The sequence below is a fragment of the Acinonyx jubatus genome, chromosome C1, assembly GCF_027475565.1.
Source record: "Acinonyx jubatus isolate Ajub_Pintada_27869175 chromosome C1, VMU_Ajub_asm_v1.0, whole genome shotgun sequence".
Lineage (NCBI taxonomy): Eukaryota > Metazoa > Chordata > Mammalia > Carnivora > Felidae > Acinonyx > Acinonyx jubatus.
Window position 1 is genome coordinate 196,636,844 of NC_069381.1, and position 24,662 is coordinate 196,661,505.

Consider the following 24,662-nt stretch of genomic DNA (forward strand, 5'->3'; position numbering starts at 1 on the left):
CCAGCTAGCAAGCTAAATAAATATTTGAGTCCACTGAAATCTGGTAAAGCAGAAATATAAAACTAGCTCCATTACTGAAGAGATGAAATGATAAGAATGAATCTGTTTTTGTAGTGACAGATTTAGAAAATTTTGTATGTAAATCGCCAAGGGGGAAGCTGTACACATCATTGGTTTTCCAATGTTTGCTGAACTGAAAAACAACATTAATTTAAAAAAAAATTTTTTTGTTTATTTCTGAGAGAGAGACAGAGCGTGAGTGGGGGAGGGGCAGAGAGAGAGAGGGAGACACAGAATCCCAAGCAGGCTCCAGGCTCTGAGCTGTCAGCACAGACCCCAACACGGGGCTCGAACTCATGAGCCATGAGATCATGACCTGAATTGAAATCAGACACTTAACCGAGCCACCCAGGCGCCCCTGAAAAGGAACATCTGTGGGGATTCTCCTTTACCCCAAATTCCTTTATACAACATTCAAGCCACGACAGTCAAGTTGTGGAATGTAAATCTTTTATTAAACAGTTGTCTTTCCACAGTAGTAAAGCTTTGGCACATACAGTATAAAAAATAATCACCAACCATAATTATACCAAATTCCTCTTATCAACTGCATACTAAGTGTCTTCAATACAATTTTTTCCATATAAAAATACTGGGAAAAATTGATAAATAACAGGTAAGAGAAAGATATTTCTAGAGACCATTACTAGAATCATTTGGAAAAGGTGAATACTGTGGATATTTTAAATATCACAGTTACAAGGACATGCCGTCCCTACAATACTGCAGGCCAGTTAAGTGGAAGCAGAAGTGTTTGGGTAACTTTCCTACTTAAAAATTTGAGAATATCATTTCAATACATTTTGTATGTCGGTTGGTGCCTATGCTTCCCTATTGATCCCAAACCAAATCACAAGTTAGAATCATTTCATTTAAAATACTGAGCGGTATTGAATACTTCGGAGCAGAACAGGCGATGTACTGCTTCCATTTATGAGAAAAGTCTCAAAACACTCCCAGGGTGATGCTTGGAGAAGCTGTGAGTTGAGCTGAAGCTGGAGAAGTCACTCCAGAGCAAAGGGCTTAAGAAAGAAACTCTCTAAGATGGGGTCTGCTAACATCACTCCAGTTTGGATGGACCTTGGCAGAGAATCCATGCTTGTTTCTCTGGATTGAAAATATCACTCTCGGGAATCTTCTCTGTCAGCCTGTACATCTAAAGGCATGAAGCATTCAATTGGGCAGTTGACATTCTGTGAAAACAGAAAAGGAAAGAAAAAAAAAGCAGCATTCTGTTAAAATAGAAGAAAAATTTAGAAAAAAAAAATCCTGTAAAGTTACAGAAAAAAGGTGGGGAGGATTTTATGACAACTACTTATAGATAGATGATTTTTAGCTTCAAGAACTTATCAATGTACCGGGCAATAGGAGATGTTTAAGAGTTTAATAAGTCTGAACCTAAATTATGTCATAGGGTACACACTCGTATGTGGATCCCGAGAAACTTAACAGAAGACCATGGGTGAGGGGAAGAAAAAAAAAAGAGGGAGGGAGCCAAAGCATAAGAGACTCTTCAAAACTGAGAACAAACCGAAGGTTGATGGGGGGTGGGAGGGAGGGGAGGGTGGGTGGTGGGTATTGAGGAGGGCACCTGTTGGGATGAGCACTGGGTATTGTATGGAAACCAATTTGACAATAAATTTCATATTTAAAAAAAAGGTGTTTTTTAAAAATTAAAAATATTTGGTTCATTCAGAAGAAAGGTAGCTACAGAAAGAGACTCCCTACTAGGTGTCTAACTGCGTTTAGGGAAGAAACACTTGAGGTGCAGGTGCACGTACAGTGTTCGTTCTCTGGTGGTATCTCTGCGAGTACTGGTTGTAGTGGCCGGTGGAGCCTTCGTGACCGGGTTCAGCCCCTGGTCTTCGGCAGTTGTCACAGCGCCAGCCCTGAGAGAACACAGGCATGAAGTCAGATGGGGTTTATGATAACCTGGGAGCATCACAATTTAGGTCTTCCACATTGGCAAAGTATAAGCTATAAGCGGTTAACCACTGAGGGAGCTTAGATGAGGATTTTATGCATTTACAACTTGTAGAATACATTTGGGCTTATTGCTTATATCTTATAATTGCCCCTGTCTACTTATGCTTTTCCTGAAATGTTCTCCCTTCTCTCCCTATTCAAACCCCACCCATCTGCTAAGAGTCATTCCGGTCCCAACTTCCTAAGTAAGCTTTCTGCACTAGAAGACAGAGAGGTTTTCCTAGAATCCTAGAGCTTTTTAAAATGGACTTGCGATCACAGGGACAAACACCCTCATTTTGCCGATAAGGAAACTCAGGCCCAAAGAGTTACTTGCACAGAGCAAGTGGGAGAACCCCGTACTGAACTGCCGGTGGATTTGGGACTGCCACCCAGCTGCGTGACTCCCGGCCATCTCTATCTGTTGTCACTTCTTCCTAAATTTCCATGCCTAGTGTGCATTGTAGCCTTTCATCTGGCCAGATGCGGGATGAGAGATGGGAACAGGACGGAGCGGGGCCACTGAGACTCCTCCCTGAGAGTTTTGCTAGCAATGTTAGGGAACAGGTTCTTTTTCGTTGTTGCTCCTAAGCCTGTAGGTGATAAACATGGAGCTGACAGAGGTCATCTTTCTCACTATCAGCAGGAGTTTCTAGAAAACAAAGCCAATACAAAGGAACAAAGTATATGAGAGAGTGAGAGACTCTGAATGCCACTGCCGGAGCAGCTCTGAAGCTGGTCGATCCTGGACTCTTCAGCTTTGTGAGTCTTTTTTTGCCTAAATCAGCTTGAGTTGAGCTTTCCTCTCATAACCAAAAGAACCTCAAATAATACAATCACTTTCTTCTACTGTCACTTAAATATTCCAGACATATTTCTCCATTAAAAAGTATATTCCCGGGGCGCCTGGATGGCTCAGTAGGTTAGGTATCTGACTCTTGATTTTGGCTCAGGTCATGATTTCACGGTTTGGGAGTTCGAGCTCCATGTTGGGCTCTGCGCTGGTGGTACAAAGCCTGCTTGGGATTGTCTCTTTCCCTCTCTCTCTGCCTCTCCCCTGCTCTCTCTCAATAAAACTTATAAAAAAGCATATTCCTCCTAATACCTAACACAGGTAAATACCTACTTACAGAATCACTGAATCTGGCTTCTACACACATAAAAATGTAACAGTTTCTACTGCTGTCTTTAGTGTTTCATTTAGCACTTTCTTTAGAACAGAATAGGTGTCACAAATGAAAGATTTCATGTGTGTAAATAATGAGGAGATGCTGAAGTGAGACCACAGTCTAAAAATTAACTTTCCATCACACATTTCTATACCAACCACTTACCAGAAATGCCTGAGTTCTATGATCACAGTCTTTGTTTAATGAGAGACAGTGAGCACCTCCACAGGTTCCCTCCATCAGAGGGAGGAGGTCAGAATACTTTCCATGAGCTCAGGTCCTCAGGTGAGGACAGAGGCAGACACCCGAAGACCCTTCCCTGCCTTTCTAAAAACCATTTTCATCATGTTCCTTTTCTTCTTGGGTACCTACAGTTGGCTAATACCAAAGGCATCAACCAGTGAATCTTACCCTAGGGTGGGGAGCAGGCTCTTCATGTATCAGAATGTGAGGAGCTGTTGGAGAGGGTGTGTTTTCATTGAAAATAAAAGGAGTGTTATGTTTCATGGCTTGTGAGTTATAAGAACCATTTTATTTTGAAATTTCAAATAATATTAGAGAAAAGCACAGCATTTTCTATCATACTGAGGTAGAGCACAGACTAGAAATGGTTGAGGGGCCCCTGGGTGGCTCAGTTGGTTAAGTGTCTGACTCTTGATTTCGGCTCAGGTCATGACCTCACGGTTCGCGGGTTTGAGCCTGAGTCAGGCTGTGTATTGTCAGCATGAAGCCTGCTTGGGATTCTCTCCCTCTCTGTCCCTCCCCTGCGTGCACACGCGCAAATGCTCTCTGTCTCAATAAATAAAAGGAAATGGTTGAGAAGTTCCAGTTTAAATGATGGACTTCCAAGCCTTTCCATAAGTGGCTTCCCACTTCTTCTCATCTGATTTGTTACCATAAGACGCTCTGTAAGACGGGTGGCTCCCTGGACCCCACATATGCCAGCCCCTTCCCTTCTCAGGTGCTTTACTCTGGTCTCTCTGCTTCCTCCTCTTCCCTCAACCTATTTTAAACAATCTAGGGGCATCTGGGTGGCTCAGTCCGTTAGGCGTCTGACTCTTCATTTTGTCTCAGGTTTTGTGAGTTCGAGCCCCCACGCTGGGCTCTGTGCACTGACCACATGGAGCTTGCTTGGGATTCTCCCTCTCTCCCTCTTTCTCTGCCTCTCCCCACTCACACGCTCTCTCTCAGAATAAATAAATAAACTTAAAAAAACAAAAAACGAAACATCCTAAACCCCAGCCAGTTCATGTTTCTCATTCCATGGAAACTTTCTTGCTGATTCCAGCCTACCTGGAAAGTATTTGTCAGACTCACTAAGAAACTTAATCAGCTTGACTTTCAGTGTATGCTAATTTAATGTTTCCAAATATATCATGAAAAGCCAGGACCATTTCTCCTTCCCTCTGTCCCATATTCCTGAAGCACAGCGCTAGACCAACAGCAGGGATCTATTACTGGATTGAGAGAGGATACAAGAAAGTGGTAATTTCTTAGGCCTAGGATGTTATTCAGAATATTTAACAGCAATGCCACGGGGACACCTATCAGAATGGATCTAGAGGCCCAGTGCTGTGCAGCATTTAACACTTTAATTTAAGATGAAGAATTGAGACAGCCCGAGAATAGTAGGTGTGAGAAGAAGGGCTGGGGCTGCCACGGAGGGGAGAGCTGGGAAGGGGCGTAGAGGGGCCTAACGTTGGCAGCTATGTGCCAACAGGAAATGAGGTATTTCTACTTTCATAACGGGCACTACCACACCTTTGTGTACAGCACACACACAGGAAGCTGACCTCTTAATCCCCAGTGCAGGAGCCCCCTCTTTGTCTTATTTAAATTAGAGGGAGGCTGGCCTTACCCGCTGGCCTCCGAAGCATGTGCAGGAGCAAATGGCACCAAGATATTCCTTCTGCCACTGTTCTCCTACATGGTATGTCTTCCCATCATCATAGCACGTTGCCTCATCTGCGTGGAGACACAAGTCAGAAGCTCATGTAAGATTGAGAATAATACAGACCTCACCTTCCTGAAGAGGGTGGGTTCTGTTTCTCTCCCAAATTTGCATCATCACAGCCGAAATCCTACATGCTTGTGAAAACCATTGTTAGGAGAGGTACTGCTGTATAGATCTTAGGGCAGCACTTCCAGAAACTAACTCTGATAAACTGGATAAGGTTCGTATTTTAAAAGTTGAATCTAAAGAACCATAAAGCTTTCTTGTAGTATTTCATTGCAGCTTATGGTCAAAATACTGAGGAAAAGTGCTCATGTGCCCTGTAATAACATTAAATCATGGCTCATTTTTGAAGCTTGTCTCCACTTTCCCAAATCAAAAGATTAACAAACCCACTGCTCACTCCTCAAGGAGACCTAAAGTCTCCAATCATTTCAGTGAATGAGAGCTGCAGCTCAGTAATAAAAGTGGGAGTGCTGAATAAGCCACTAAAAATGATGTGTGGCAACGTACGAGGATCACACTTGAATTCTCCTTTTCCATTTCCAAGACAGGTGCAGCTCATCATCTGGCCATTCTCCCCCTGACGATCCCACTTCTCTCCAATCTTGTAGTTCACGCCATTGTCATGGCACCATTCTGCAGGGTGGGGAAAGTCAGAGGCAGAGAGTTACCAGGGTGTTCTGACTCGCAAGACAGTGCGTGAGCTGGGACACGTCACAGGATTTCGAACGCCAGGCAACCTGGAAGGAGTGGCAAGAAAAGTTGAAAGTCATGATCTCCATGACAAACCAGTTTTGGGTTGGATTTAAAAATATTATCTTTACAGTTTCGCATTTTCTAGGATATTTTAAGACGCGATGTATTCCACCAAAATCATGTCACAAGAATTGTCAGTGACCTTCATCTGCATTCTCACTCTTAAGGTTTAAAATTACTGAAAACCAAAGTAGGATTTAAATAGTCTTTTGGGAATGGATCATAGATGAAAAGTCACTTTTTGGATTTGCAGAGAACCTGGATACAAAGTAGTTCTATTAACCAAAAAACAAAGCTCAGCTGGTTTCCACGAGTCACACCCTGTTTCTTGTAAATGGAAAGGGTAAACGAATAGGCCTGTGTGTCAAAACAAAACAAAAACAAACAAAATGATAGATCACTGGTTATTATCCCTACAAACAAGGCTGCTTCTGAGGAGCATCTAAAAGTCACAGTGCTGTATCTTTACTACACATAAAAGATGTCTTTAATCTCCAAAACAAAATGCACCTCAGAAGTGTGTATAACAGTATACCAGTTCTTCCCTTTTATCAAGTCGGTCACTCCTTACTTTGGCAATTACGACATATAAGCAAAGGACATGTGAGTTGGGCCAAAGCATCACATAAATCCTTATAGCTCTGCTCCCACAGTTGCGCCTAAGTACTTAGCTTGGTAATAAATATACAAACCTAAAGTAGTTCAGTGTCAGAAATGAAGAGCCACCTAAATGATGCCAAATGCTAAAACCTCCAACTCCTACTAAACGGCATAGGGCACACCTGCTCCATCTTTCCATTTTCAGATGGTCAAGCACACCAGCCTGCATTGAAAAAATTAGTTGTCTTCATATGTTAGTCTGAATTAAACCACTTCACATTTTAGTCTGAAAATCTCTTAAAAATCTATTATGTTGGATTTCCCCAAATACAACTTCTGGATATGTCTTGTAGGAGGCTCGTTTATAAGCCATAATGGTTAACACCTATAGAAAGAAACCAACTGTCCATATTAATCACATCCCCTAAAAAAAAAAAAAAAAAACAAAAAACAAAAAAACGCAGAAATGAGAGTTTTGTAAATTCTAATGTTAAATCTCAAAGCATAATAAGTCATTTCTAGGATCATTTTAACTGAAAGTATAATTAAAAATATTACAATCTTTTTACAGTTTGAAACTCAAATATATTTCAAATGAAGTCGATTCTTAATTATGTAGAGATGAGTATCTGTTCTCTCTACATTACATGGCAAGATTCAAACTACCTGATGTGTGTACATGGGTGTGTAATACGAGGGTGTGTATGCGTGAGAGTGTGTATATATTATGATATGTGTATGTTTGGTGTGTGTTGAAAGAGAACATGAGCATAAATGTTCACCTCTGAGCTCACTCAACATTAAAGATTAAAAAAGATTTGGGATTCCTTCACATCTCTTCTATTCTTCATTAGACTTGGCTCCGGAGAATTTGACTTTAGTATCTTAACAGAAAATTTTTGTAAAAAAATCACATTATCATCACATATATATTCTTAATTAATAGTCATATTGCCCCATAACCCTGGAAATGAGGCAGGAGTCAACAAGTAAAATTTCCCATCATTTTTTATGATGCAAAATGTTACTCTGAGGCCAGCAGTCTCCCCTCATTTGCTTCATGTTTGGAAGAGCCCTTGTCTGCCAAACATGCTTGCTTGGCACACTGTGCTAACGCCTGGAACCGGAGGAGATGGACAAAGCAAGCTACTCACTAGATGAGTCACATCTGAAATGCCCACTGCCAAAGCCCAAGCACTGGCACGAGAGCTTAAAGCCAGATTCAGACAGCCGCTCCCACTCCTCTCCGACGGCATGATGAGAAACCGTGTAGGGGTCGAAGCATGAGTCACCTGTAGGTTGGTTTAGGCCTTGGTCGACTACATGAAGAAAAGGAGGAAAAATAAAAAGAAAAGACATCTTATTGGTGGTTTTGGAGCATAAGGAGAAAACTGAATTACGGTTATAATGACTTAGTCTAAACCAGAAATCCCAGCAGCATTTAGAAACATGCCTCTGTTCTACCCAATGCATCAGCTGCTCTAACAGTGCTTAGATGCTGCCGGTGAACACTTGCCCAAGCACCTTAAAAGGAGCCCACATTTCATTTTTGCCATCACTTCTAAAAAATCCTCATTTCTGGCAAAACATGGAACACATCTCAAGGCATTTTAAGCTAGTTCAGAACCTGAGCGGGACGCAGAGGCTGGACTGTCTCTCCAGGAGTACCTGAGGGACCTTACGCTAGTTACTTTGCATTTCTCTGTCTTACTTCCCTCACCTGCAACACGGGGATACTAATAAAAATATATCTACCTGCTCAGGATCTTGTTAAGGAGATATTATAGCATGAATTCAAAGCACTGGTCCATTGCTAACCCTTAGAAAGTGCTCAACAAGTAAAAAATATTAGAGAGCATCTTTTGCTTGTGCTTTTTATTTATTTATTTTAATGTTTATTTATTTTTGAGAGAGTGAGTGAGCAGGTGAGGGGCAGAGAGAGAGGGAGACACAGAATCTGAAGCAGGCTCCAGGCTCTGAGCTGTCAGCAAAGAGCCCGATGCGAGGATTGAACTCACAAACTGTGAGATCATGACCTGAGCTGAAGTCAGATGCTTAACTGACTGAGACACCCAGGTGCCCCTGAGAGCATCTTTTGCTTTTAATGCAAAAGTCTCAGGCATTCTTATATATACCATTAGAATGCAATATTCACTTTTATTATTGCAGCCTTTGCTTTGCATAACCGTGCAAAAATAGTGCAAAAATCCTAGGTTCTGTACATTATTATCATAGTAGTAGGACTGTTTTACTTTAGCATTAAAATAAACTGTTTCAAATAAGAGAAAGCAAGGGATATGAACGACTCAGGAATGAGTAATGAGGTCTCTTCATGTTGCCTCAGATCTTGGTCTTTATGTTTTGAGAAAACTTAAAGTAATCTGTGCAAACAAAGCATGCTTCCAATGATTTTCTAAAAATTAAATAAACTAACTTCGGTGACTTTGAATCCCACCGGGTCTATTTCTTTTTATAGTGCAAACATCAAAATCTCAAAAGCAATAGATATTTCAAGTGGCTAATAGTTTAAAAGGCATCACCCTGGAAGAAACTAGAGTTTGAAAGAAACTAAGAAGTCTGACATGTCTAAAAGCCAGGAGAACCTGGCTAGAATGCAGAATACTGCTGCTGGGGATACTGGGTTGGAAAGAGAAATGAAAGGAAACTGAAGTGTTACTAGGGATTTCGGTAACCCTCCTAAAAATAGCCAGGAGTTAAAATTCCACCTGACTTAAGTTATGGAGATGGAATCTTAAAGAAAAAAAAAATGATGTGGAAAAGCACAAAGACCTCTGTGCTTTTGAAAATTCCTTTCATGTGGCTCCCCACTAGTAAAACCACGCAAGGCAGAAGGCATGCATTACCATGGATACATAACACAACAAGCACAAAATGATCCCCCCACCAAATAGTCAACTGCTTAAATTCACAGACATTTATACACGTAAAGTAGCATGGTCATCTGTGTACTACACATTCGGCAGCTGACCCTGGAATAAAGCCCGTCCCTTGACAGGGATAGAATTTAGCACTCCCTGCTGATGTGGGATAGAGAACCCTCTGGTGGGAAGATGGAAGGTTCATGGTTTCGATTATTCCCTATCTCATGTTCCTTGGTGAATCTTCAGCTGATGCAGGTTGAAAAGGCAGGTGATACACTACTGGCTTAAAAGGACTTTGCAAGTGCTACAAAGAGATGTCGGTGACCGTTTAACCTCTATTTCAGCTTTGGGCCTATATAATCAGAAAAAGAAACTGAAATCACACTGGACTAAGGGAGCTCCTTGAACAGAAAGGGGCTATGTTGGCAGCATTTTACATGAGGAACAAAAACCAGCAGTCGCTAATGTTTGCAGATAGGGAATTTCCTTTACAGGTAATCAGTTCCAGTACTTAAAAATCCCTGAAGAGGCAACAACATGGTGAGATGCAGAGGGCCTGGGAAAAGAGACCAGGAGACCTGTGCCCCGTATCAATTCAGATACTCACTGGCAGGTAGTCAAAATGTTGGACTAAATAATATTTGAGGTCCCTTCCAGGTCTATTATCATACACTGTTTGAAACTATTTGTAGATGCATTTTACAAAGATAGTTGGATATCATGAGGGAAAAATCATTGCATTTAAAGTTGCTCATTTACTTAATGGCATTACCTCCCAAAGTTAAAAGACAACAGCGATAAAGGAACATTCAGTCAAGAGAAAAAGGGTCTCTGGGGTAGTCCAGAGGGGAGCCTGTGCCCGAGTAACCAGGCATGCACGTACCAGAGTTGCCCACGGTAACGACCTCCTCCCGAACCTTGTGCCTCTTGTGGTCTTTCAGTGCCTCCACTATGATGTTGTAGGTGGCCCCTCTGGTGAGGCCTGTCAGGGTGGCACTGGCCGAAGTTCCAGGAACTCGGAACTGCAATTATCGGCACATCCAAAGTGACGGAAAGAGCGTTATGGTGAGGAATTCATGTGACTTGCCCTATTATCAGTAACCCGTGCTACGTAAATAAAGCAAACAAGGAAGGACGGTGGAAAGGTCTCAAACCAGCCGTAGAGAGAAATGGAACTTGGGGGAGAGGCCATCTTTTTTATTTGACCTGCCAAAAATCTACCCTCTGTGCTCCCTAGTTATCAGGAGCCCTCAGTAATTTAATAGGCAGGCTCCTCTTCGTCCTGCTGTAATCGCAGGTCTGTGTAAGCCCACTGGAAACCCTCACCACCCCATTTCACATAAAATGTGGACACTGTGCCATGAGGGAGATCTGTTCATCCTGTGCAAGGTGGCATGTGACCCCCAGATGGGGGCCTTAAAGCGTTTTGGCAAATCCTCAAACTCATGTTTCTAAGCTCATGAAACTTTCACAGTGTGGTTAGTTTCTTTTGTTTTTGTTTTTTAACTCTTCCACTTTCTAAAAATAAGAACACAATAAAAATTGATACCAGCAAGACAAAGAACAAAAGTTTTAGAGAATCCATCGCTTGTAACAGCTGATATGCACGGCTTCACTTAAGTTCCTTCTCCTTAGACATATTGTAGATAATGGGATTCTTCATGGACAAACTATAAGGTGGCTATTTATTTATTTATAAAGATTTCATTTTTAAGTAATCTGTACACTCTACGTGAGGCTCGAACTCACGACCCCGAGATCAAGAGTCGCATACTCTTCCAACTGAGCCAGCCAGGTGTCCCAAGGATGGCATTTTAGCCCTTCTTGCACAAATGTAAGTTCAGGCAGAATATTGATCTGTCTTTTCTCAGGTAATTTTTTGTCCATATTACTAAGGAGCCTCAAATGTGTGAGAATAATAGAAGTTATTTTATTTTCTCTACTAAACAAAAGCTAATGATACTTTTTGGCACATCCCCCAATGTAAGGCATCCTGAGATTTTAAAAAGAAGAATCAGGGCTTACGCCTGTCACCTTTCTAAAAGGTACTAGAAATAGAGCCACTTTATAGTTGAGCTCTGGTCACTTCAGTTACCTAGCTTACTTATTTCCAGGCAACTCAGAAGTAAAGAGGAAAAGCAATTACCTGTAAAGGTTCTTCGTCAATGCCAACGGGATGACATGAAATGATATACTCAGAGCTTTCTTGGAATGGGGTCCAAGAGATGGTTGTCTGAGAGAGAGCTTCTTGTCCTGTAGAGGCATTTGGATTGAGTCCCAGAACGTGAGGGTAGAGGTGATGGTCTACGTCTCCCCTGGGGACATGACCAACTTGGATCTCCTCATTTACATTCGGCGGATATGGTCTTGGCCTATGCCTTACAGGGGTGGCCGTTGTGGGCGGTGTGGTGCGCCTAAAACCATGCTCCTCAAAGATCATTTGTTGCCCAACACTGGGCTGCTGACCAGAAGTGCCAGGAAGCTGAATACCGTTTCCAGTGTCATACCCAGGGTTGATGAAAGGGGTCTTTTGAACTGTGGAGGGAACATCCAAGATCTCTGGTCCGTGAAGATTGGGGTGTGGAAGGGTTACCAGTTGGGGAAGCTCATCTAGCCAAGAGAGGTTAGAGCCAAAAAAGCAAAGCGTGTTAAGCTCCCAAAAGTAGCAGCAGTAGTCGTTATCAATTCAAGCAACAATGACTCTTTATCAGTCTGATCAAAGCCCTTAGAAAATTAGCAGTTCTTAAATCACAAAACACTTTTTCCAAAAAGAAATCTTTATGATTTTTCTCAAAGGTTTCTTTATAGTTTAGAATGAAAAAGCGTTCGTATGAGTTTATCATACACATAAAGCTTTGAACCGCTGAGCCCCATAGAAGCTGCTTCTGCTCAAATTAAGCCTAATGGAACTGAAATGTGCAGCCTTTTTTCTTCTTTTTTTCATTTGAGAATCATGTTATAAGGACTAGAATCCAGACTAATTATTTCAGCATCTGAAGTATGAGAATTCCAGAGGTTTGACTCAACAGTTTTTCATGAATTGAAATGATAAATATACATACATGTTTATTTCTAAACCTCTCCTATCAGTGTAAATATAGCATTTTCTTCAAATTAAACTGAAATTGGAATCATAAAGTTGAAAAAATTATTTAGCTCAAGTTTCAGAAACCAAATAATAAATAAAGACAAATAGGAAGGATTATTCTCCCTACTTTTTTTTTTTGTTTGTTTGTTTAACATTAACTTCAACAGAAGGTATAAAAGAAGAGCGGTGATAGCAACCTGCTTTTTACATTTTAATAACTGGCTTACATTTTTGAAAAGTGAATAGAAGGCTTTATATTGACTGGCTAAGAAAAAAAAAAACTGTTGCCGATTATGTTAGGTTATTCATGATATCAAAGAGCACAATATACATGCTAAGCTGTTTAAGAAACAATTTCCAGGAGAAAGGTATCAAAACCTCGAGAACCTTTTCACGGCAAAATTTATCACTTATAATTAGTTTTGTCTTGATTATCTTCCTACCCAGAAGGTGCCCTTTACCTGTCTTTTTCCTTCCAATCAGAGGCTCACTCTTCTGGTTGTTCTTGAGGGCAATGACTTGGATGGTATACTCGGTCCCTGGTTCCAGACCTGACGGAAGGACAGATCATCACATTAAAGTCTGTATGCTCAGCTAGTCAAATGGAAGTTGATGCTACTGGGGAGCAAGCATCCTCTCTCTAGCTGGCCTTTGGCCTCCTGAAAAGTAAAACAGACTTCACCTTTTTCCTGCAAAACCCAAATACTCCACATAGGATGACCACTTGGCAAATTAATAATTTTCCTACCAAATCCGACACCTGACTAAACATGTTTATGCTAATTTTTTGCGGGTATTCCTTTAACACATGGTCTTATTTGCCCTTTTGAATTCAAGAAAGTCTATCAGCATCATAAACCACTGGTGGAATACACATTTGGGGGAGATCACTGCAGATTGTATACATGAATCTACTTAGGCCTAATAACCAGATGGTCCTCAGTGACAGGATCAATGAAAAGTTAGACTATAGGTAAATACTCTGTAAGAGAAAGCAGCCAATCTTTGTGTGGTCCCTGTAGGAAGTATCCAATTCAACTCCTTCCACATCTGATTCTATTTTCCTTCCTCCAAAGTTTCTAAAAAAGCAGCATCTCTTTCTGGTTTCTCTGTGTTCCGTAGTATTTTAAAATCCAGATGATATCCTGTACATAGTTTAAAATCTTAATCCCCTGGAACAAAAATAATACCAGAGGCTTATGATCTTTCCCACTGAAATGCACAACTCTTATTCTCCATTCCAGGCATTCTCCCCAATATGGGTGGTTGGGAATCACTTTGCCTCAAGACCTAGTCTGTGAAACTGGGCAATGAGGGCAATGGCAGGTGGCATTCTGGCAAGTCCTGTAAGATCATCAGATCTTTAGGGAGCTCATGGGAGGACAGGATCACAATTAGTTTCTTTTGAAAAAATGTCTTTTTCTAGGACTGGACTGACAAGTATTTGGCAAACATACAGCCAATAAATCTAGTTATGCCATTATGACAGTATTAGAGTTACTGCATTTTCACGAATTCCTGTATTTTCAGATGTATTGAGCTCTACAGCTCTTCCACAGAGAATGCTTTTTGAAGGTACCAGAAACAGGGCTTCTTCTTCTTGTGATACAGCGTCAAAGGCATAGTTGGGATCTGCTAAGTGCTTTGTGTGTCCTAGGGAGTCTGGAGGAAAACAGCAACATGGAAACCCCAATACCAGTAATAGTAGCCTCTGTGACACCAGGGCGAGGACGAGGCACCACTTCTCTGGGAGGGGACCCAGGTTTCTCATACTTGATGATGTAACCAGTAATCCTGGCACGGGGTGGCTGCCATGATACCAGCAAGGAGTTGGGTGTGGTGGCCAGGAAACGCAGATTGGATGGTGCATCAATGGCTAAAAGAAAACAAAATTAAGTCTCTAAGAAAGTGAGTAAGCAAGGAAATTATTCCCACACTCCTTTCCCTCCCTTATCAACAGACTTGAGAGAATCTGAGAGTTCTAGAACTATAAAAATGATTCACTTGTGATCTGCAATACAACGTCAGTCTCATTTTTGTTTCTTAAGCTCACATCACTGATCACCTATAAGTTGATGGCATTTCTTCAGTAAAAAAGTAGTTACAAAAAAAAAAAAAAGTAGTTACCAGTGGAGGCATCGATGACCACAGGAGAGCTCCGAGCATTGTCATTCAGGGTGTATAAATAGATCTTGTAGTCCATGCCGGGTTGTAAACCTGTGATTTGTAAACAGATGCTTTTTATCTGATCTTAAATTTTTAGGAGAATTTTCAAACTCCTGTGTAATTTTCATAGTTCCTCTACCATCCATACAGACCACATTTGAGCAGTAAATTAGAGCGTGGCATGGGTGCTAATAAGAAACATATCTCAAAAGAAAATCACTGATGCATACAAAGATATTGGCTAAAATACATTTTAAAGTTAAAAAAATGCTATTAGAAGTGGTCGTCTCGGAGAATAAGGGGCGAGCACCTGCTGAGTGTGTTTTCTCTTATTGTAATCAGTCACTGGCTGGTAACCAGACCTAAATTGACCCAGATATTGAACATTCTCAGACTACCACTTTGATTTTTATGAAGTAGTGTTGTTTGCTTTTTAAAATTTAATTATGTTTTATAATCAATATTAATGTTACGAACTGTATGCCACTGTTTAGTTTCTTTTGGTTTTAAGCATTATGTTATATATATTTTTTTATATAAGAAAGGATACATTGATGAAAGGTTAAATTTAATGAACGGAACTTGTGCCATTTCTTTGGCAAACATTAGACAAAATCAGGCATTCACAGAATACAATTATTTCTAATCATAGTATGAAAGTGAGTTTTTAAATATTATATCTGGATTATTGTAAAACACTGACAGTAAATTTAATCATTGCGAGTGGCAGAGTAACTGAGAAGCTAATTTATGTCGTGAATAGCAATCAACAAACGTGATCAGTCCAGTGAGTTCCCTGACCTGTGATGGTGTAGCTTCTGACATCTGGCTTAATGGTTCTCTGAATTGGAGTCTGGCCGTTTGCTGGGATGGCATCAACTTGGAAGCCAGTGATTGTCTCAGTCTTGGTTCTCCAGCTGATGGTGATGGTGGTCTCCGTAGCATCAGTCACACGGGCCCTTCTTGGAGGGCTGACATCTGCACAAATCACAACTGGAGATTAGCGCCCGGCTGACTCATTTAGGTAAGGTTTTGATATTTTAAAATGTTTCTTTATTATACACCAGATATATCCATTTCTATGAATAACTAATAATGTGTAGATTTTCCCCTGCATCCAGAGAGAAAGGTTGACAGTAATTAGAAAGTACAAAAAGATTCACCTGTCATGCTTTTTTTTTTTTTTTTTTTTTTGCAAAACTAAAAACCTTTGCAGATATTACCAGTGGTTTCTGAGTCTGACTTTACAGTATCTACAAATATCTTAGTAAGTACTAAAATTACTAATTTATTCTAACATAAAATATGGGTGGTAGGAGTTACAATGATATGGCCAGCCAGCAATAACATATATAATATTGCTAGTATTTTGTCCTTTTTATAAGCCTTCATTTTTTTCTCTCAACATATGCAATGGAAACTGTATTTTATAGAATAGGAAATTTTGATACTTTATGTGATTTTTGAAAGAGCATACTATAAATTATTGATATGGCACAAAACTAGAATTTTGACCCAATTTTGTCCAATACTTATTGTACTGTTAAGGTACAGCAGAAGTCTATGTGTCTAGCCTCCACAGATTTATGAAGACAATTTCCAACAACTAAAGCATAAACTAAATGTAAGTCCTAGTTCATAACACTAACATTATCACATTTTGAAGTGATTCCATTTATGTGCCAGTACACCACTTTCTGGAGGGCATAAAAGGTGACTGTAGGCAGTCAAAAAGATGGGCAAGCAAATCAGTTTCCATATTGCGAATGCTTCTGTGAATTTGGTGATCTAGAAAATCATTTACCATTCTTTCATTTTTGCTTATGCAGAATATCTGTCGACATTAAAATGCCTGATTACTCACTCTCCAGAGTAGTGACGACTCCCTGAGCTGGTCTGCTTGTCAAACTGTCCTTAAGGGCATAGACGCTCACTTCATATTTGGTGGCGACCTAGAAAGGAGGACACGGTAAGTTTTAGTAACGTGATCTACTGAAACCGAGGCATTTTCACTACAGCATTAGAAAAGCACAATGGTTATAAAAGAAAAAATAAACTAGCAAAACCCACAGTGCCATAAATTCCTAGATGAGTTTTATTCCCACACTGCAGATGATCAACAGGACGTGTTAATTACATGAATTTAAAAATGTGCTTAGGGGTCAACACCAGGTAAGCTTTAACTTACATACTTACACTGATACAAAGCTGATACAAAGTGGGGAAAGCAGGTATTGTCCTGTTTTTCTCCTTTATGATCTGACAGGTGCCAATCGTGAATTTTTCTGACCACCGAGAGGCAGAAAGAACACTCTACTCTATCTCAGAACCCTCTTTCTGTCATTTCTCCTGAAACTGGCCTTATGTTAAGAAGTCCATCCATATCCTAGACTCCTGGCTAGTTTTCCACATGCTTATCTAGAAGGATTAAAAATGTTTCAATGAAGGGAGAGTCAGGCTGGATTGGTACACACTGGAGAATACTCCTTGCCAAGATAAAAGAGCTCAAAAAATGCATAACCAAAATGGATTTATGCATTCAGCCTATGGATATATGAATTGCCCCCCTCAACACACACATACACACATACAATCTTTTAAAATAAACAGAATACATTTAAAGAGCTGTGCAATATCCAAAGCTGTTTATAAAATTCTGTCCGAGAGAGTCATCTGGAAAAGCTTACATCACTATAGATAATTCAGATACAGAATTACAAGAAAATTATTTGGTGGCAGAGGCACCAAAACACAATAGATTTATTATGATATTTTATCTCCACCACCTTAAAATGTGTAAGAGATGATTACAATTGATCCTTGTACAATGCAGGGGTTAGGGGTGCCAACCCCCCTGCCCAGTTGAAAATCTGTTTATAACCTTTGACTGCCCCCCAAACTTGACTAGTAATAGCCCCCTATGGACCAGAAGCCTTACTGATAAGCAGCTGATCACCACATATTTTTGTATGGTATTTGCATTATATACTGTACTCTTATAATAAAGTAAGCTAGAGAAAAAAAATGTTATTAGTAAAATCATAAAGAAGAGAAAATAAATTTATACTACTGTACTATAAAAAAATCAGCATATATAAGTGGACCCAAACAGATCACATTTATATTGCTCAAGGGTCAGCTTTGTTTTATTCCCATGAAAAAGGGCACTGCATACCATGAGTCCTGATACAACCACAGATGAGCTGTCAGGAGCAAGGTTGATTTCTTTCATTGGTCCAGTCTTTTCCTTGGGGGTCACCCGCACTCGATATCCAGTGAGCTGAACATTGGGCGCTGTCCACTGGGCGGTCAGGCTTGTTGGTGTAACCTGGGTGAACTTCAGGTCGGTTGGTGCAGGAATGGCTGTCGGGATGGTCATTAATTAGAGGTTATATTATAGGAACCGGGGAAAAGGGAAATTAAAGTGAATTCCGAGAAGTATAGATTGTGCTTGTTTGGTGAGGTGGGTTCCCTGGTCAGGTCAAGATTCAGTATGAGAAAGTACAAGAAAGGATGCAAAATAAAGAAAATGTTTGCTGAAAAAAATGTGTTTTATATCCACCAATTCTCAGAATCACTGGAAACACTTGGAAAAATGCCAGAAGACTAAGGGACTTTGGGTTTGAAAAGTTGTTTTTTTTTTTTTTTTGCTTTCCCTTAAAAAAAATAAACATAAAAAAACAAAGTCAAGTTGGCTTATTGGCCATTAGGATTGATTTTCCATTTTATATGGAAAGATGAGCAATAGCCCTTTTCCCGGATAAGTGATTTTGTATGGAAAACCACTTCACAGAGTATTCCGTCCCCAAAAGACAGAATTATGTCTTTATCCTCTTTATTTGAACCCCACAGCAGATAGTGCTGCTAAATTTGAAGTATTCTCTGTGGTGCAGCATAAGAAGAAAATTGGCTCACAACAGAAGCAGAAAAGAGAAGCAAAGAGCAATAATACAGATAGTCACCTCCAAGGTTTATGGTGCCACACAGACACAAATTTAGCATTCCACTCTGCTTCAGAAACAAAGCACAAGCGGATAAAGTATAGTGGAAAGCATTTGCCCTAAACTGTTTCCGCTGTGTCTGACTCCCAAAACCTATAAGCAAATTGCGCACTCAGCACATGATATCTAACCAGAGAAGGAAGGTCTTACCTACGTGTTCTCAGAATCATGCTGCTAGGAAATAGCCCAGTTTGGGTTCCTTTTTTAGAGTAAGCTCTAGGATGCCAAACTCCTTTCCTTTATGCACGGTGAGTGTGACCACAGGGAATCCCAGTTTAAGAAATAATTCACAATTCTAGGACCATCTTCAGTTTTCTCACTTTATGGCCTTATTTATAAGCCAAGCCACTCTAAAACTTCCCTTTATGAGACTGTATCTGAATATCCCTTAAACTTTGTTGCTTATTACTATTCCTTTCTAAAGAGGGTCTTTCCTATTAGAGAGGCTGCTTTTTTTTTTAACCCCCTTCCAGGGAATCAATAGCCCGAGAAAGTATAATTCATTCAGCAGGGCATAAAGCCACTGCTCCCGTGAGCACCCACTGGTGCAGTTACCGATATACCTGTGGACTGGGTTCCAATCAGGGGCTGGCTCTCCATATCATCGTGCAAGGCAACCACACTGACTGTGTACTCAGAACCCGGCCTGAGGCCTTGCAGCTCTGCTGTGTCTTCTTCACCATCAGGTGCAGGGAATAGCTCATGGATTCCATCCTCAGGGTTCGAGTAGGTCACCCTGTACCTGGAAACTTGCCCCTGTGGGCTTTCCCAAGCAATTTTGATGGAATCGACATCCACATCAGTGAATGCCAGTCCTTTAGGGCGATCAATGTCTGTTAGGCAAATTAATGGTAAGAGGTTATGTGAAAAGCAAGTTGTGAAATAAGCATTTTTACAACATGCAAAGCAGTTTTGCAGATACCATTTTCTCTGATGAATTAAATTCCAATGAACCCACTATTAAATGGAAAATTACTTGACACCTGAATAGGTTTTTTAGAAACTATTTAACGTCACATCGCTTATCAAAACATAGGTGTATGTGAGACACATAGGCACCTGGTAAAATGTCCCCACAATGAGGATTTATTTCTATTAATTTTACGATATTGTAAAATTTGTTTTTCACAATTTGTTTTTTACAATTTGTTTTTGCAATGTGATGTTAGTCTCACAGACCTGAATTTTCTATACCTTGGAAGCGGTAAAGTTGATTTTCAATGTTAGAGTCAGATTATTACAACCTTTCTTTAACTCTTCTCTCCCCACTCTATTATTTACATTAATCGCTGGTCCAGACAGTTTTCCAAATGCTCCGAACACAATAGCTTCACGAAGCATGCCGCAATCAACTTTACCATCCAGTTGTAGAAAAATAGGTCCAGGCAAAATATTTTGTAGATTTGCTATAGGCAAACAAGATTTTGCTGAGGCCATTTGAGCAAAAGAAATTCAAAGCACAGCAACTATGATAGCTCCACAAACTTCCTTCCCTATGTGTTCATTGCTTGGCACCAAGAAGGAAAAATGTTTGTAAAGGGCTCAGCTCAAGATTCAAACTAACCAAGTTGGCTTTCTCTAGGTATAATCGCAAAAGACGTGCAGAGGGCATTCATTTGCCTAAGAACACAATTGACTTTGAAAATGGGAAATAAGCATTGGTTACATACTGGTTACTGCAGTTTGAACCAGAGGCTGACTCTCTCCGTTTCGATTCTGAGCGTAGACACTGACCACATACTCCACTGTGGGCTGCAAGCCTTCAATGGTCATTTCTGTTTGATCTGCAAAGGGAGTGAAAAGCAAATGCATCTATGTCATCCACTGTAAGGTCAGCTAAGTGACTTTCAGAGTTCCGTAATAAACGCACGGTGGCCCAGAATTTTCATTTGCAGAATTACCATGAAAACATGGATGAGTCAGATATGAATTTCCCTTGGACAAACATGTTCTTTGCTAATACAAACTGCCATACTGGAGTAAAGTCAAACTAAAGGAGACACTCTAAAATTTAATATGATGTCTCCAACAATGAAGGATGCTGCTCTTGGAAAAAATGAAAATTAGCCTGACCTCAAGATACTACCTTGGGATCCCAATTTCACCAGCATTTTATATAAAAACAAAAACAAGAGTTAAAAGGATCTTAAAAAGTTAGGCCATCTCTCTCTTTGGTGTGCATGATAAACAAACCCACAAAGATAGATCTAATCATGTAAGATGTTCACACCATCAAACAGAACTACGCATGTAAAAGTAGAAACACACTTATCCTAAAAATGCTACCATGGAGGGAGTTTGTAACAATCTTGAGCCCTGAGTTCACAAATGGGGATCTCTGATGCATGATATGAAAATATATAGTACTTCAGACCTAGGTGGCCATTTATATTAAAAACCATATGGTGTGACCCTATTCTGTTTATCCTGATGTATGTGAGATGCTGGTTTTTCTTACCTGGACCCGCAGTTTTAGTTTTTGATGGTCCTGGGCCATTTTTGGGAGTAGTGGTCACTCTGTAGCCAGTAACAGGGGAACTTGAAGGCAGCCATCTGACACTAATGCTGTTTTCCTGAACGTCAGTCACTTGCATCTGTGCTGGCTTGTCAATTTCTACACATAAACACAAGGAGAAATCAGTGAAGCCCCAGCCCATGGGGACAAGAATGGACAAGTCTTGTTTCCAGTTCTGGTATGTACAGAATCATCTCTTATTACCATTAATGACTCACGGGTGTATCTTTTGCAGAAACACAGAGATTGCCTTCTGGAGGTGGGGCATGCCTCTAGATGCCATTACCTATTTTCAAGATGGCTGCTTCATTCACAAAGACTATATTCCAAGTAGGTGTTTGTCTTCTTATCACCTCATTCCTTCACTCATTAACGAATATATTGAACACCCTCTATGCTTGTCTTTATTGCAGGCACATGGAATATATCCATTAACGAAATACACAAAATCCCTTTGTATATCTGGTGATACTTCTTTGTATATCTGGCTCAAAACTCTGCTGGCTGGCTATGTTGTTTCTTATTAAAAAAGAAAACCAGGGGCGCCTGGGTGGCTTAGTCGGTTGAGCCCCTGACTTCAGCTCAGGTCATGATCTTGCAGTCTGTGAGTTCAAGCCCCACGTCGGGCTCTGTGCTGACAGCTCGGAGCCTGGAGCCTGTTTCAGATTCTGTGTCTCCCTCTCTTTGCCCCTCCCCTACTCATGCTCTGTCTCTCTCTGTCAAAAACAAATAAACATAAAAAAAATTTAAAAAGAAAAGAAAAGAAAACTAATTCCACATGAGGAGAGTACTTTGGAAGAACTCTGTAAAACTAAGTAAATATTCTCATGTCACCTCAGAGCAGGGATTGGTACCTGTTCGATAATCAATGGAAATTGGCTTGCTGCTTGCTGGGCTGTCTCCACGGCCAGTGACAGCATACACGGTGATGGTGTAGTCCGCTCCAGGTTTCAGGCCACTGATGGTAGCTGTGGACTTGCTCCCAGGCACAGTGAACTCCTGGACAGGGCTATTTCCTCCTGTGTGAAAAGAGGTTAGTTCAAAATGTGAGGGGCTGAGAAGTAGTCAGGGATTGTTGAGTAACTATAATAACATATTGAGACAGCAGTTAGTCACACGTTTTCTTATTCCTCTTAAAAGAGTGCTATTAATAGGGCCTAAACAGAAACATATTTATTTATGCATGTAGTGAACCTTAATAAGTGTGTAAAAATTGGGAGAAAATCACAGTTAATGCTTAACTGTGGAATGCTTAACATTCCAGCTTTAAAATGTCTCTGAATTGTGGGTTAAGATTAGAAAAAGAAAGAAGGTAAGTCCTCAACCCGGACTGCATAGACTGTGTTCCTTTTTCAAAATATTAATGCAATATATTCATGTTAAATAAAATTTTGAAGGGGTGCCTGGATGGCTCAGTCGGTTAAGCATCCGACTCTTGATTTCAGCTCGGGGCATGATCTTATGGTTCATGAGTTTGAGCCCCATATCAGGCTCTGTGCTGACAGTGTGGATCCTGCTTGGGATTCTCTGCTTCCCTTTCTCAATGCCTCTCTCTCTCCCTTAAAAATAAATAAATATTAAAATTAATAAATAGATAAATAAAATTTTGAAAATATAGGAAAGTAAAAAAAAATACAAATCACTTATCATTTTACCACTGATCATATATTTGTGAATTTTGAATTCTTTCTTCCTCAGCCCTTCTATTCCCCCTTTAGTATTACACGATTTTTTTTTCTTGATTTTGCCACCCATTATAGCATACGTATTTTTTCACATCCTCTTAGAAAAGACAAGCCTCCTCTGAATGGACTTGCCAAAGTTTCTTTACATACGTATCCATTGCTGGGCGTTCAGGTTACCCACAACACAATCCGACTTGATCGGAATGAAACAGTGTCTTACTAACGCACCTGTTTCTCCATAGGTGATCCTGTAATATCTCACTGTGACAGCGGGAGCATCCCAGCTGATCAGGAGGCTGGTGGGGGTGGCGGCGATGACTTCCAGGTCCCTCGGAACATCAGAAACTAGAAAAACACGGGAAAGTTGCCACATCTATAACTTTCAAACAATGCCCAGATTCACTCTTCGCTCATTTTTCAGGTCAGCGCCTTTATAATTCTCTCATATAATAATGTAAATACTATGCAAGATTAGTAGAATTAAAAATTATGAACAATTCAAGGTAAGGGGTTAAAGAGGCAATTCAAATTGTGATGAAATCATTATTACAAATTTATCATAGTGCTTTTTTCTTCAACTTTTTATTTTGAAAAATTGTAAAACAACAGAGAAGTCACAAAAATAATATACTGAACACCTATATCCCCTTCTCACAGGCATTTGCTAATTGGTAACATCTGCCACATTTGCTTGTCTCTCTGTCTTTCTGTTAGTCCACTTGAGACTGAGGTACAGATATCATCATACTACTTCTCCCCCAAATACTTCAGTATCCATCTCCTAAAAATAATGATACTATTACATTAAAATAATTGTGTTTTTAAAGGAACTTTGAAACAGGGACTTTCTTAATATTTTGAATAAAACTTTAGGTATTGGAAACATATAAATACCTAAATTCGGTGAGAAATTTTTTGCAATAAAAAAATGATCTTCGGGGTACGTGGGTGGGTCAGTCAGTTAAGCATCCAACTTCAGCTCAGGTCATGATCTCACGGTTTGTGGGTTCGAGCCCTGCATCAGGCTCTGTGCTGACAGCTCAGAGCCCGGAGCCTATTTCGGATTCTATGACTCCCTCTCTCTCTGCCCTTACCCAACTTGTGCTCATGCTCTCTATCTCTCTCAGAAAATAAAAACTAAGATGTTCATTAAAAAATGATCTTTGATACAGTCTAAGAAGGAGATTTTCTCCACATACACTCTCACTTCTCTCTCCATGTCTCATAACCACAATCTATTTTTAAGAGACAATGACTCAGACAACACAAAGCTGTTTCACAGAAGACACCCCCTGCACAGGAAAGTCCTCAGAGTTTCTTTGCAGACCAGAAAACAAGTTACCTGTTGACTGTTGGCCAATCAAGGGAGGACTTTCCTCTCTGCCATTAAGAGCAACGATGCTGACCACATATTCTGTGCCCGGAATGAGATTGGTGAGGGTGATGGAATTCCGAGACGGGGGCACCCGATCTTCCCGAGGTCTTCCACCAGTGTGCTCAGGGTGATGGCGAATCCGGTAGCCAGTGATGGTGGCTCGAGGAGCAATCCAATGGACAGTGAAAGAGTGGGCAGTGATATCAGAAAAGTCTATGCCAGTTGGGGAATCGAGACCTGTTTTTCCCACCCAGGGGAGAAAGGTGGGGATGGGGAAAGACACCACCAGTTTAGAAGGTGAGGAAGAATGCAGGGAAGGTAACACACAGCCTTCTGTTGTGTTCTCATTAACACAACATATTGCCATAAACCTCAAGTTATGAAGCACTGATTCTAAGCCACACACAAATTTCGAAATCCTAAACTGACTCAGTTCCAAATAG

General features: G+C 40.4%; 1 protein-coding gene and 1 long non-coding RNA gene across 13 annotated transcripts in view; one reads left to right on the plus strand and one right to left on the minus strand.

Moving 5' to 3' along the window:
- Positions 1 to 493: 493 nt before the first annotated feature.
- The window catches only part of FN1 (fibronectin 1), a 69,845-nt gene continuing 45,676 nt past the window's right edge, over positions 494 to 24,662 (minus strand). For 2 of the 12 annotated variants that reach the window (XM_015066705.3, XM_015066702.3), the window contains 19 exons: positions 24,187 to 24,456; positions 23,073 to 23,189; positions 22,014 to 22,178; positions 21,103 to 21,258; positions 20,315 to 20,428; positions 19,208 to 19,477; positions 17,819 to 18,006; positions 16,508 to 16,595; positions 15,445 to 15,621; positions 14,605 to 14,694; positions 14,174 to 14,353; positions 12,939 to 13,028; positions 11,536 to 11,999; positions 10,273 to 10,411; positions 7,662 to 7,826; positions 5,662 to 5,787; positions 5,053 to 5,159; positions 1,842 to 1,949; positions 494 to 1,253 (listed from right to left, as the gene is read on the minus strand). In XM_015066705.3, the coding sequence (XP_014922191.1) occupies positions 1,182 to 1,253; positions 1,842 to 1,949; positions 5,053 to 5,159; positions 5,662 to 5,787; positions 7,662 to 7,826; positions 10,273 to 10,411; positions 11,536 to 11,999; positions 12,939 to 13,028; positions 14,174 to 14,353; positions 14,605 to 14,694; positions 15,445 to 15,621; positions 16,508 to 16,595; positions 17,819 to 18,006; positions 19,208 to 19,477; positions 20,315 to 20,428; positions 21,103 to 21,258; positions 22,014 to 22,178; positions 23,073 to 23,189; positions 24,187 to 24,456 (3,086 nt within the window). In that variant the 3' untranslated portion in view covers positions 494 to 1,181. The remainder of the gene's footprint in view (positions 1,254 to 1,841; positions 1,950 to 5,052; positions 5,160 to 5,661; positions 5,788 to 7,661; positions 7,827 to 10,272; positions 10,412 to 11,535; positions 12,000 to 12,938; positions 13,029 to 14,173; positions 14,354 to 14,604; positions 14,695 to 15,444; positions 15,622 to 16,507; positions 16,596 to 17,818; positions 18,007 to 19,207; positions 19,478 to 20,314; positions 20,429 to 21,102; positions 21,259 to 22,013; positions 22,179 to 23,072; positions 23,190 to 24,186; positions 24,457 to 24,662) is intronic. The other 10 variants (XM_015066707.3, XM_027051445.2, XM_015066703.3 and 7 more) reach the window with 5 other exon arrangements.
- On the plus strand, positions 15,539 to 17,634 carry LOC128314117 (uncharacterized). Its single transcript, XR_008295548.1, has 3 exons — positions 15,539 to 15,667; positions 15,860 to 15,910; positions 16,192 to 17,634. It is a non-coding gene; the product is annotated as an uncharacterized LOC128314117 (long non-coding RNA).